Here is a 14,688-nt window from a genome sequence, read left to right on the forward strand (position 1 = left end):
TTGTCAAAGAAATCTTTCCTGATCATCCTGATAAAAGTAACATCCCTTCCCTCCACCAACACCGCCGCTCTCTAACATCACCCGTTTGGGGTTTTCTTTAAACACATAAGATTGTTTCCTACTATCTCATTTCTTTCCTGTTCACGTGCTCACGGTCTCTCTTCCACCAAAATGCACTTCAAGAGCAGGTGCCTCACAGAATGTCACTCACCGACACGTCCTCTGGGGCCCAGTAGCTTTACCTGGGGCTTCGAGAGACGAGTATCAGTGACTCCTGTCCTCGATGAGCTTACTGTCTAACAGGGAAAGAGCCTTGCAGGTATAGAATCGTGCATACTTCAGCATGTAAATATAGACCTGAACCAAGAAGTCAGAAGTTTCAGAGAGGGGGACTCAAAGAATGAAGAATGGGCAGGAGCGCCTCACCGGGGGGAGGACAGAGGGAGACGAGGCAGGGGCCACTGAGGCAGAAGGCATAACTCAAAGGCAGGGAGGATAAAAGAACATCCAGGTGTGCTTGGGAAGGGGGAAGTGGCCTGCCCTGGAGGAAGGCAGGGCTGGAAAGGCACGCTGGCGGGAATTCGCCAGGGACCCTGGAAGCCCTGCTCAAGACGCTACACTTTGCCCTACAGAGCCGTCAGACTTTCATGAATTCCACAGAGGAGCTTCAGGGGAAGGGCAAGCAGGCAGAGAAATAAGTCCTTAGGTTCCGAGTCACGCTGGGAAGCTCCCCTTTTATCTGTTTTAATACAAGGAGTTCGAGGAAGCATTCATGCTCTGAAAAACCTGGAACCCCATGCCTGAAGCTCAGGCCTGCTGACATAAAGCAAGTAAATCACCTGTCCTGCCAACTCCAATCGCTTGTTACCGTAATAGTCCCGGTCGTCCACTTTGTTATCTCCCTGGGCCAGAATCACTCTTCGTACCATCACGGCAGTGTAGATACACTTCGCTCGGAAATTGAATTCTTTAACCTGTAATTCGGGAGTTAAGAGAAAATTTCTGAGACAATGCATGTTAGCCACTATCAACCCCTTCCTTCCCTGTACCTTTCATGCCTCTCCTTCAAAGAGGTGGCGCCCACCAACCCTCCCTGGGCTGGTCTTTAACTCACACTTGCCACTTCCTTTCTCTGGGTCCCCAGGCACCATGGCAGAAGGCCAGGACACTGCTGGGGACAGAAAGCCTGCCTGGAAAAGCACTGGGGAGCCAGAGACACTCACTGTTGCTATTTGACTTTAAAATGGTCTTTCTAGTCATCCAGAGGAGTTTAAAGTTCTGTTGAGTCCCAGCTTTCATAGTAAGAATTTTCTAATTCTTTGAATTAGCTCAAAAGACATACAAATGGCAACCAAAGGGCAGAATCAGAGATCTGTATGGTTTTTTTAGCCAGCAAGGAATTTTAAAATAAGAAATTCCTGTGTTCATGTGGGTTACTCTCCATTTCCACAGAGCCCTTGACTTTCCTTTATGATCAGCTCCTAGAGTGTGTGACCCCTAAATTAGATCATTCATGAACAATACACGTGGTAACTCATTACACAACCAGACTATTTGGTTAGCAAGACTATCTAACAAATAATTCTATCACTTAGAGTAACATTACCTTAGAGATGAATGATAACTCTGGCCCACACCCCACAGGCCAACATGGCCAATCTCTGTTTAATGATAAATAAGTAAGAAATAAATACAATTGACCTTTGAACACCGTTAGAGGCACCAGCCCCTCACACATTCAAAAATCTGTGTATAACTTTTAACTCCCCCAAAACTTAACTACTAATAGCCTACTGCTGACCAGAAACCTTACTGATAACATAAACAACACATATTTTGATTGTTATATACTGTTTTTTTCTTATAATAAAGTAAGCTACAAAAAAAATGTCATCCAGAAAATCATAAGAGAAAATACATTTACAGCACTGTACTGTACTTGCTGAAAGAGAAAAACAACACATTTCTGAGTGGACCTATGTAGTTAAAACACACACGTTATTCGAGAGTCACCTGTATCAAGCATGGGTTCTAGGATCAGAGGAAGGATTCCAGCTCTATCTCTGACCAGTAACCGGCTGGGGGACAAGACAAACCATCCAGCTCGTCTGGACCCAAGCGCCTTCACCGGAAGTAAAGGAGGCTGGACAATGTGAACTCTGAAACCCAAGGTCTAAGGGATGAGCCATCCAGCACTTTAGGAAGTGTCTATGGTGGTAGCAGTAGCACAAGAGGAAGAACGTACGTGAGGCCACAGAACCATACACTTAAAGATGGTCAATTTTATGTCCCATATTTTATAATAAAAGAAAGTATATGAGCAAGGCACTGCAAGTTTGTTTCATTTAAAAACCTCTAACACCACTTCTGTCCTCCAAAACCGTGAGACCGAGTGGTAGCTCTCGTACATGTGTGAACACAGGAAACCACAGTTTTAGATTGAAACAAGACCCAGAGAGAAGAAACACGATGCTAATGACAGCACACGGCTAACATTCCCCAAGTACAAATAATCTACTGATAACGGAAGTTATTTCCATGGGGCAGCCTAGTCTTTTTAGACTCTCTCTTTTTTCTTATGGAACTAGATATTAAATAACGTGAACCTGCACCCAAAGTTCTCTGGCAGACGGGCCCGCGGGGCCCCCCGTTCTCAGCGGCACAGGGGCTACCCACCGGCACGTGCGTCAGGATGGTAGAAGCCAGGAGCTCTCTTGCTTCTTCTATCTTCGTCTTCTTTGGTCCACCTCCCCACATCCTTTGCCTCCTTACTTTGTTCCCTATATATTTCAATGCCTATAAAAACAGAATATCATCATGTTTGAATGACACCCGTCAGAGGGAATCTATTAAACACCTACCTAAACAAAACACTATACACAAAACGACGAGGATCCTGGATACAGAGAATGCTGCATGAAGCTTAGTCAAAAATCAACATTTGTCATGAATCAATGACAAAAAGTAGCATTATATGTGGTCCAATAAACTAGTTTGCTTTTTATAATTTGTTTTCTTACCACAAAATTGATACGTGATCACTGTAGGAAATTATATAAATGAGAAGATATGCACACACACACACACACACACACACACACACATATACACATTACGTATATGAAGCAGCCACTAACCCTCCACCCAGAGAGAACCCCAGTCCACAGTTAATATTCCAGAGCTGTACTTTTCTCCCCTCAAAAGAGGAATCACACCATGTGAAGACCTCTATCCCGAAAGCTGCAGAGCACTGCTGAGAAAAAATAAAACTTAAGTAAATCAAGGGTTATGCTGTTTTCACGGACTGGAAGCTTTAATAGTATTGGGATGACTTACTGTTAAAATTCTCTCCAGGGCGCCTGGGTGGCTCAGTAGGTTAAAGCCTCTGCCTTCAGCTCAGGTCATTATCCCAGGGTCCTAGGATCGAGCCTCGCATTGGGCTCTCTGCTCAGCAGGGAGCCTGCTTCTTCCCTCTCTCTCTGCCTGCCTCTCTGCCTACTTGTGATATCTCTATCAAATAAATAAAATATTAAAAAAAAAATTCTCTCCAAACTGATGAGTAGACACATTGTAATTGTTCCTGGAAATTAATACTCCCGGAGGTTTTTTTTTTTATTAAAAAAAAACAACAACAACAACAATCAGGGATGCCTGCTTGGCTCAGTCAGTTAATTATCTGCCTTTGGCTCAGGTCATGATCCCAGAGTCCTGGGATCAAGTCCCACATCAGGCTTCTCCCTCTGCCTGGTGCTCCCCCTGCTTGTGCACTCTCTCTCTCTCTCTCTGATAAATAAATAAAATCTTTAGAAAAAGAGAGAGATTAAAAAAACAAAAATCAATGGATTCTAAAATTGACATGCAAATGCAAAAGACCTGGAATAGCTCAAACACTCCTGAAAAAGAAAAGGTGGAGGACTGCTACTACCTACTTTTGATTAGAAAGCTATGGTAATCAAGACAGTGTGAGACTGGCGTAAGGGCAGACACATAGATCAATGGAACAATATGTCCAGAAATAAACCCAGGCTTTTATGGTCATAGGATTTTTAAAAAGATTTTATAAATAAAAATAAATAAATTTGACAGAGAAAGCAAGAGAGCATAAGCAGGGGGAACAGCAGAGGGAGAGGGAAAAGCAGGCTCCCTCGCATGCAGGGCTCAATCCCAGGACCCTAGGATCATGACCTGAGTCAAAGGCAGATGCTTAACCCACTGAGTTACCCAGGCACCCCTGGTCAGATGATTTTTGACAGAAGTACTAAAGCAGTTCAACAGGTGAGGGAAAACCTTTTCAACAAATGTTGAAATATCTACATATAAATATCCACAAAGTAAAATGTTAACTTTGACCCCTACCTCACACCAAATAAAAAAATCAGTTTACGTGGATTTTAGAAATAAACATAAAAACTAAAACTATAAAGCTTCTAGAAAAAAACATAGGAGGAGATATTCTTGCCCTTGGGGTAGGTGAAATTTCTTTACACAGGACACAGAAATTGATAACCATAAGACAAACCAAAAAACCTCCTGATAATTAGATTTTATCAAAATTAAAAGTGCTCATCAAAGACAAAGTTACGATAACGAACAGGGAAGCAATGGACAGAGAGAAAAGAGTTACAATAATAAATCTGACAAGGGATTTATACCCAGGATACTTTTTTTTTTTTTTTTAAGGGACTAGAAATTCAATACTAAAAAGATACTCAGTGAGGAAAACAAGCTAAAGATCTGGATACGTCACTAAGAAAGTCAGTAGTGAGTCCATGAAGAGTGTCCAATATCAGTAGTCATCAGGGAAATGCATACTAAAACCATAATGGGACACACAACATCCAACACCTAGTAGGATGAGTAAAAAAATTAAAGACAGACAAGACCAAATGTCAGTGAGGACAGGAAGCGATCAGAACTCTCACGCACTGGGGGTGGGTGGGGTGGCAGATGGACTGCAAAATGGTAATTACTTTGGGAAAAGATGTAGCAGTTCCAACTTTATCAAAGTTACATACACAACTGCTCTTTGATCCAACAATCCTATTTGTAGGTATTTACCCAAGAGACACGCTGACCTGTTCAGGCAAAGACTTGTATGGGAATGTTTATAGCAACTTTATTCATAAGACCCAGAGTGAAAAAAACCAAATGTCCATCTGCAGGAAAAGATAAACCATGGGATAGTCATACAGTGTCATACAACTCAGCAATAATGGCCAAATGACACAATATCTCAGACAGTACGCTCAGGAGAAGAAACTGGACACAAAAGAGTATATTCTGAACAATTTCATATAAAGTTCTGAAACAGGCAAAATTAATCTGTGGTGAAAAATCAGAACAGCGAGGAAGAAAATCAGAGGATGGAGGTAAAAAGGGACTAAGAAGGGACATGAGGGAGAACTTCCCCGGAGTAATGAAAAAATATTCTACATCAATTATGTAAAATTATGCAATTACGATTTGTATATTTTTGCACACATAAATTGTACCTAAAATAAGAAGTATTAAAAACTAATCAAATGGTGGGTGTGAGGAGTAGGTGAAGATTTAGATGAAACAAGACGGCAGACTGTCGGTAATTACTGAAGCTGGGTGATGGGTACAGGGGGGTTCATACTACTCTTCTGTATATTTTTTGCGTGTTGTTTTTCCACAATAAAAAGTTTTTAAAGAGGATAATTTTCAAACAACAATGAATGCATTTTTTTTTTTTTAACTGGCTTTCAGTTAGTCAGAAAAAGGGGCTGGGATTCCTGATTCTTTATCTTGGAATTCTTTATCTTGGAATCCTGTTTATCCTGTCCCCAGTTATATGCCTGGGAAATTTCTGTGCTTCAAAAACTAGCTCAGGTATCACCTACTCCTTTTCTCTGCTATGTGAATTCCTTATGCATAAGGGGGTTCATACTACTCTTCTGTATATTTTTTGCGTGTTGTTTTTCCACAATAAAAAGTTTTTAAAGAGGATAATTTTCAAACAACAATGAATGCATTTTTTTTTTTTAACTGGCTTTCAGTTAGTCAGAAAAAGGGGCTGAGATTCCTGATTCTTTATCTTGGAATTCTTTATCTTGGAATCCTGTTTATCCTGTCCCCAGTTATATGCCTGGGAAATTTCTGTGCTTCAAAAACTAGCTCAGGTATCACCTACTCCTTTTCTCTGCTATGTGAATTCCTTATGCATAAGGAACTAAGTGCTTTCATTCCGCTTTAGACCCTGGCCTTATTTTAATTATTTACAGGTATGTCATTCCTACTAGACATTGTGTCATCTTTTTCTTTGATTCCTGATGACTAGTTCAGGGCTGGGAACGGAATGGAACTCCTCCGTGGTAAGATCAGGACATCATAGGATCCTCTCCATTTAGGGTCCATTAGAGCATAGGAAAAACTCAGACTCGGGGCGCCTGGGTGGCTCAGTGGGTTAAAGCATCTGCCTTCAGCTCAGGTCATTATCTCAGGGTCCTGGGATCGAGCCCCACATCGGGCTCTCTGCTCAGTGGGGAGCCTGCTTCCCCTCTCTCTCTGCCTGCCTCTCTGCCTACTTGCGATCTCTATCTGTCAAATAAATAAAATCTTTAAAAAAACAAAAAAAACTCAGACGCACCAACCCTGCCACCATGACCTAGCAATACGTAGGATCCAGCACCGAATAAAAGCAAGCCCACAGTCAGTGGAAACTGCCAAGAGACAGGCAGTTCAGTCTTCCCTCAACTGAGCTGTCCTCATGAAATTCTGGTCTTCCAGTTCCCTTGGGAAGAAACTAAAGATTCTTCCCTTTGAGGAAAGAAACAGAGGAACACAGGGGCCTCGTACCCCTTCTGAGTTAGCTTGCAGTCACAGCTTTTTCCTGGCGTAATAATGTTATCATGGCTGCACTGTGTGAGGGTTGAGGTGAGAGCCCAACCTGGGCATGAACAGGTTAACATGACACCCACTCGTGCGTCCTATCCTCCAAAGAAGGTTATAAATAATTTCTTCTCTCTATGCCACAGCCCTTGACGAGAATGATAGAAAATATCCGTGAGCAAGACCCAGCAAGTGGCTTTGTGGGTAGAAGGAATGGAGGACAGATACCAAGGGAAGCATTAAACACAAACACAACTCAGGTGTTAAGAAATCCACTAACTACCATGTCGCCAAAAGTTCACCACGCACTTGCTACTTGCTCACTTACAATAACATACAATATCCATGTTGCCCTAACTCGTATGTCGCACTTACCAAGCATTTTGGATTATGCATGCCTCAAGAGCATCTTATTAGTTGCAGATTATTAATCCCTGCTGTAATCCAGCACAGCAGAGTATGAGCCATGCTCATGTTACACCCCGTTGGCATATTCCCATCTCTGCACTGAACTGCTCTCATTGTGTTAGCTAATGCTTTCGGTCAGCACCTGTACAGAAGTAAATGATTTCCCGACCCACTATGTAGCCCTGCTCACACAGCTCTGCGACGCTAGGGCTACAGGGCTATCTGAGCACCAGTGATGCTGTGTGTTATAAAAGGGAGAACGGATCTCACTGTGTCCACTGAAGGACTGTTAAGGTAGACCGCTCTTCCTGAACACTACTCAGCTTTAGAGGACAGCGTGTATCTCCCCAGACTGGGCCAACTCCTGGGTATTTCTTTACATTTCCTCTTCATGTTCTTGGAACCCTTGAACAATATAATTCCAGTGTGTAACAAAGACTCAAGCTCACTACATATTTCATTTTCAATAAAGACCAAAAATAGAACCTCCTAAATCCAAACAACTTCTCCTGATGCGGCCTGCCCAAGAACTCGAGTTGCCTCTTACTTAACTGCATGAAAAGAAGGCAGGGATAAGAATAATCCTTACCGATTTGTGCTTTGGAATTATATACACTTACATATGATGATTAACCTTAAATGTCTGTCTGGCTCAGTCTATGAAAATATCCATAGAGGTGTGACTTTTCAGAACACACACTAGCAGATGTAAGTGGGAAAACGCTATCTCTATAAGCATCCTGGGTAACAAGAAAAACGTCGCCTGGAATTTATACCCCATTGTACGGAACTCCCAGAACAGACAACGTATATACAGATATGTAAGCACTGTCTACCGTGCTTCTACAGCAGGAATCCCTACCTCTCAGGATGGCTATGAGGCACACTGCCACGGACTGATACTTAGCAAAGTACTTTACAAATGTGGGACTTGGCATCCGAGGTGTGGCTGTAAGGGCTCCAAGTCACAAGGGCAGGGAAGTACAATTGTTTTTATTATTTCTTATTTCTATTATGTTTAGCATGTGTACACACACACACACACACACACACACACACACATATATGAAGACAAGAAACTAATCTTATTCTAAAATCCCCAAGGCCCAGCTAGGAGTTCTTTAGCAGGTCGATGAAGGCTTGTACTGGTGAAGGGTTTCTGATCCTGGCTTTTCTTGCTGATGACACCAGGAATTCAGAAAAAGGGACTGAGACCATATACAACTGGACACTGAAAGCAACTGGAAGTAGGGAATAAAAGGGAAATTGAGGAGAAATGAAGAAAAAAATCTTCTACACTAGAGTTGCTGTAGTTCAGAAACATGTATTGGGGCACGTGGGTGGCGCAGTAGGTTAAGTGTCCAACTGTGGGTTTCAGCTCACGTCGTGATCTCAGGGTCATGAGCTCGAGCCCCACATCAGGCTCTGCACTCAGAGCAGAATCTGCTTAAGATTCTTTCTCTCCCTCTGCCCCCCTGCTGTGCACTCGTTCACATGCACTCTAATAAATAAATCTCTCTAAAAAAACCCAAAAAACAAAAAAAAACAAAAACATAGATCACTCAGGCAAATAAGAGAAAGAAGAGTACTTGCTATTTTATCAGAACAAAAGCCTCTTGGACACATATCCCCCTTCAGGGTTAGACACCATAGGCTGATAATTTATCAAGGCAGACTCCTTCCTCCAATTCCTAAAACACCAATCAAAGAAGCTTCTCTACAGTTCCTCCCAACTCCCCAACACCCTCCCGCACCTACACCCCAAGAAGTCACTGCATCTGATGCTTTATGCACGAGCAACATTAAATCTCCAATTTCCTTTCATAGCAAAGGACGACATGAAAAGACACACCTGCATCTGTGTGAAAATCTGAGCTTTCTGGCACTCTTCCAAGCTGGGCCCAAATGCAGCCATCACGTGCTCCTCTGTTCCAATCATCTGTACAATTTCCTGGTCACTCTCAACACCCATGGCCTAGGAAGGAAAGAAAAGATAGAAAGAGTGTTGGCTTTGTGTTAACTCACTGACATTTGCTTATGCTAATTTGGCATTGTTTGTGGGTATTACTTCTAAGCAAAAGCTAGCTCTTTTCTCAGAAACGGTGCCATCTGGCATTGGCAGCCCCAGCCCAAGCTGCAGAAGAACCTGAAATAGAAATTTTGATTGGGAAGAGGAAAACAAACATTCTCAAGCACTTTTTTCGCATGTGTGCAATCTTCTAAAATGTTTGAATATCCTGCAAGTGTCATCGTGAAAAAGGAGGTAGGAAGGTATAGCGGAGACACTGGTCACGATTACGAAAGCAAACTAAAAAATTAAAACAAAACAGCCAAAGAGCGGTAAATCAGAAAATACGCACTGCCGAAAGTAAACAGAACCCCAATCAGTTTTGTCGCAAGACTAATTTTTCTGAGAACTATCAATTCGTTCACATTTAGGCTAGAATAATTTTTTCTAAAGGATGTTTCACCTCACTATTCCAGAGATATCAAGCTATGCTGAACACAGGTTTTAAAAAAAAAAACAAAAACAACAAAACAAAACTAAAAACACACTTAAGAGGTTTAAGAAACCCACTTATCTTTTTTTTTTTTTAAAGATTATTTATTTATTTATTTGACAGACAGAGATCACAAGTAGGCAGAGAGGCAGCCAGAGAAAGAGAGAGGAGGGGAATCAGGCTCCCTGCTGAGCAGAGAGCCCGATGCAGGGCTCGATCCCAGGACCCTGGGACCATAACCTGGGCCGAAGGCAGAGGCTTTAACCCACTGAGCCACCCAGGTGCCCCAAGAAACCCACTTAAGTATTTCATGGTGGCAGCCGGCAACGCCGGTCTTTGTAGATTCCATATGGCACTAGGGCTCACTCCTTCACACATCCGCCTGGAATTCTGCCATATCAAGAAATAGAGCATAATCTCACTAAACCTCTCTTGGCAGAGAAAGAATCTGCTTCTTAGAAGTTACGGGAAAAGTTAAGTTGGCATTAAAATTCTTCCTTCAGCAATGCAGAGAAAACGGAACCAGAGAACAAATGGAACCCACATTTGTAAACTGTCTCGCTAGGCTTCGATGCTCTGGTGCCCGCTTCTCCACTCCCGGGGGAGAAGGAGGGAAACCGCGTCTCGGGTTCCAGGGAGGAAGTGGCGAACATAAGCAGGGCACAGCGGGAAGGGCACCTCTCGGAGTCACGAGATCAGAAGTGTCCGTCCTTAAACAAGGTCAGTGACTGACCTCACAACCACAACCTCTGAACCGCCTTGTCCGCCTGTTTCTTCATTTCTCCGAAGAAGGATGCAAAATTCTACAGCTCTCCATTTGAATCTGAGTAATCTGTGATCCAGAAATTCGATGGGGATACTTCAGGGTCAGATATAAACTGACTGAAGGTTTGAAACTTTTGTTGGGGGGGAAGTTAAATATATGCTACGTCCCTTCAGGCCACCTGTGGCGGTTTGAAAAACATTCACCAAATTCTTTGACACTCTCTTCACAAGGTAAAGACGACTCCTCCTTCAGAGTGGAAGCTCAACTCAATGACTCACTTTTATAAGAAAGAAGCACAGAGTACAACTGCGGAGCCCTGGTTATGAACAGCACTGCGGCTTCCTGCTTGTCCTTCCCCGTAGAGTACGTGGGCGGGAAGCCAGCGACCATGTCCTATGGAAAGGTCCGGTGGTGAGGAGCCAAATGCCATCGCGGGGGAGCCGGGATGGAAGCAGACCCCGCCGCGCTCCAGTCCAGCTTCTGGATGACTTCAGCGCGGGCTGACAACTTGACTCCTCAAAGACCCTGAGCCTGAACCACTCAGCCAAGCAACCTCCGCATCTCCGACCAACAACAACTGTGCTATAATTTGTTACACAGCACAGATAACTAACAGACCAACTTTTGGAATTAAATTTGCTATTTAAACGTAAAAAAGCTTTGTAAATGTAGAACTTGTTTTGTTCAAAACTGTGTTTTGTAAACAAAGATGCTCTCACAACACAAATCTCTTCTATACTTTAATTTTCATCATTTTAGCTCTAATTTGATAGGATGCGTTTGTTCACATGGACACTAGACATAAACTGCACTACTTAAAAATACTAAAAATATAATTAAAAATTTTAAGTTCATTAAAACACTTAGCATTTCATGGATTAAAAGACAGCAATCTTAAAAAAAAAAAACTGTTATCAGTTGTAATTTTTAACCAATGAAGGAAAATACCCTAGATTTCCCTCTGATGAAGCACACGGAGGGCATCTACTCTCACGGTGATGGCATGTAGGTGAGCCTGTTTATATTGCAGCCTTTGGTCTGCAAGAAGCCAGCCAGAAACACAAGAAGAGAGTATTTCTCTGCGAAAAGCTAATTAGAATATAAATTAACTTTTGCCTTTCAGTCTCCCAGAGAGTGTTATATGGGTTTCAATGGAATCAAAACAGATGAATATACAAAAAACAACACCAAGGCAAGTAATCCGCAGTAGAATCTAGTCACCCTTCCTAAAACCATTGATGATAAAACTTTGTAAGCAATGCACTTCCCTCCCCAGGGGAAAGTGCAAACACTAAAAGAGATCCGCACAGGGTGGATGCCAACCCGAGCTGGCAAAACGATGGAGCAGGAGAAGTTCTCGCTGGGACAGAAAGGGAATATGAGAGCTGAATGGCCAGCAGCATTCTGGATCAGTCCCCTCTCTTGAGGCAGGATAAGCTCTACACCTGAACCGAAGCCACCTGGGTTATTTTAGTAATAATTAATTTTTAGTTCAGCAATTTCGGAGTGAAAAAGACTACACAGATTTGTCATGTAATAGTAGTGAAAAAGTCCTCCCGCATTCTCATTTGACATACGAGCTGCTTCAAGCTGTCCCGAAGCTGAATCTGAGCAGTAATTTTATAACTGCATAAAATTTTCAAGTGTTCTAACATGGATCTAAACAGACTGTTTAGGCCTTCCAAATATTTCTAAGCCACGAAGCAAAGATACGCCAAGTACATGGTAAATGACACCATATGTGCAGGGAGAAGGATCAGTGGCAAAGCTCTGCTCTACAAGGACTAAACCCCTCCTCTACCGGGTCACTGAACGACAGGGTGGTAATTCGGTCAGGTTATCATCGAAAGCGCTCTAGTGCCGAAGATCATACTGGTTTTATGACTACTCAGCCTTGGGAAGTCACAGCTACAAATAAATGACATATTGCTATGGAAACGACAGCAAAATGCCCAACCATTGTGCTTTACAGACATAATTTAGACATCTGAAAACTAGCTTTATAAGGAACTCTTTGTACTCCAAATATCTGAAATCATTTCACCTGACTAATAAGTCAGAAATGAATGCTGTATAATAACCTTGTGAAGAAACAGCAGAGATGATACGTTTCAGCAGGTCACCCGGTCTGGCCATCGGGAGTAAGACAGAATGAAAATGAGGGCATACACTCTTTAGGAAGTGGCATAAAGTCTTCTCTTTACATACCCACTAAGTGTGACTACAAGTGTGACTTGTGAAGACAGAGAGAATACTAATGAGAGAAGAACATGCCCACTGACAGTGATATGCTGAAATATACTGTGTGATGGAGGGAAAGGGAGTAAGTGCTTAAAATATCTAATATTCAGAAATCTCTGATCTTTCTTCAGACAGGAATCGATCTATTATCACTAAAAGTAGTCTTAGTAGATACTAAAAGAACTGTGATGGCCCTCTTTAACTCTGCAATTTTTTCTCTTTAAAGATCAAAAATTTCAATGTAAGTTTGTTTCCAAGAAACAATGCCCAGCCCCCTTGAAATCTGATCTTTTCTACAAAAACTTTCAGACTACAGAGGCCATCACAGAGCATCTGCTGAATACTTGGGAATACAAAATGTAAAGTGGGAAAGATTCATGGGCAGGAGAACCTTTGTAGTGATTCAAGTCCATAAATAAGGCTGATCTAGGTCTTAAAAAGCTTTAGCCGTCATATTCAGACCCAGCATGGAACCTGGAAACCCTGCTGCTTCTGTCACTTTTAGCCAATTGTTGGTTACAATCAACAACCATCAAGTCCTAATGACTGTCAAGGTCTGTGTTAGGGCCACACAACACAAAAAGAGAAATGATGTGACTTTCCTGGTCTCCCAGTTTATTTTCCCCAGCTCCTGACACTGAATGTGGAGGCAGAGCGAAGGCAAGAGAAACAGTATCTTCATTCGAGGCTGCCCACTTTTCAGAAAATGCACTATCTCCTCTGCGCTTCAGGACAACCCTCCCAGGTGAAATTTTCACTTTACAGGGGAATTATCCAAGACGCAGGGAGACTGGAAAATCTGCCTGAGGTCACACAGTTAACAAGTGGAGAAGCTGGAATTTGGCCTGTATCTGTCTGATGCTAAGATCTCCCATTTTCCGTGTTGCTGCCCAGATGGAAAAGTCTTCATAGAAGTTATCAGACAAGGTTCCATCAGGCTATTAAAACGTCCCTCTAACAGGAGACTGCAAAACGGGACTATCTGTGACCAATGTACTTCGTTTATTTAAACTGAAAAAATTTAAATAGTTGTTGTCACTCGTATACACTGCTGATTAGCATGCAATGGTTAGGTCTCATGAGAAATTTTGGCCACATGCCCAAGTTTTTTAAAAAACACATCTAATTCCATTCCCAAAAGTTAAGTCTCACAAACTACTCAGCAATATACACAAATATATATGTAGAAGAAGACCCAGGGTCGTGTATCAGAGTGAAAACTTGGGGGGAAAAGGACACCTAAATGTCCCCCTATAGGAAACTGGTTAAACAGATCACACCACCCATGGCTAATTCCTGTAAAAATTCCTCTACTAAAAATAATGATGTAGCTCCGTATTTATAGATATGGAAAGCTTTTCACAATTCACTGTTCAGTGGGAAAAAAAAAATAGTAAAATCTATGTGTATATCACCAAAGCAAAGGAAGAAGGGTCTGAAAAATCAGGTCCAAAAATGTAGTTCTACTTTTCAGTAACTTTCTAAATTTGCACAATTCAAGGACTGTTTTATAATCAGAAAAGGAGAAATCTGAAATCTCAACTACAGGTTATATAAAAGTACATATTAATTTACAGCCCCATTCTAAAAAGGACTTAAGTTTGTTATAAGCACATGTATACATTTGCAACATAATATTAAATCTGACAGAAGAAACTGTCTTACTAAAATTTTGCTACTTAGCCAAAAAAGTATTTGATAAACGTTTTCTGATTTTAACATGTCCATGTGTCCAGTGATGTATTTTCCATGTGAGTAATAGAAGACTACTGCATTATTATAATCAATTTATAATTTCTGGTCCAAGGAAAGTAGTCCAAAGCGGCTTTAGGCCTCTAAAACATCTGTGAAACTCTTTTTGATCCATGGGAACACACTGCCCTCTACTGGAGATGCAATTCTACACAGTTAGATGAAATT

General features: G+C 41.9%; 1 protein-coding gene across 2 annotated transcripts in view; it reads right to left on the bottom strand.

Moving 5' to 3' along the window:
- The window catches only part of POLR3B (RNA polymerase III subunit B), a 106,218-nt gene that overhangs the window by 68,646 nt on the left and 22,884 nt on the right, over positions 1–14,688 (bottom strand). For both annotated transcript variants that reach the window (XM_046013525.1, XM_046013526.1), the window contains exons 10-12: positions 9,113–9,235; positions 2,677–2,796; positions 840–974 (exon numbers count right to left, since the gene is read on the bottom strand). In XM_046013525.1, the coding sequence (XP_045869481.1) occupies positions 840–974; positions 2,677–2,796; positions 9,113–9,235 (378 nt within the window). The remainder of the gene's footprint in view (positions 1–839; positions 975–2,676; positions 2,797–9,112; positions 9,236–14,688) is intronic.

This window comes from Meles meles, chromosome 7, assembly GCF_922984935.1.
Source record: "Meles meles chromosome 7, mMelMel3.1 paternal haplotype, whole genome shotgun sequence".
Classification (NCBI taxonomy): domain Eukaryota; kingdom Metazoa; phylum Chordata; class Mammalia; order Carnivora; family Mustelidae; genus Meles; species Meles meles.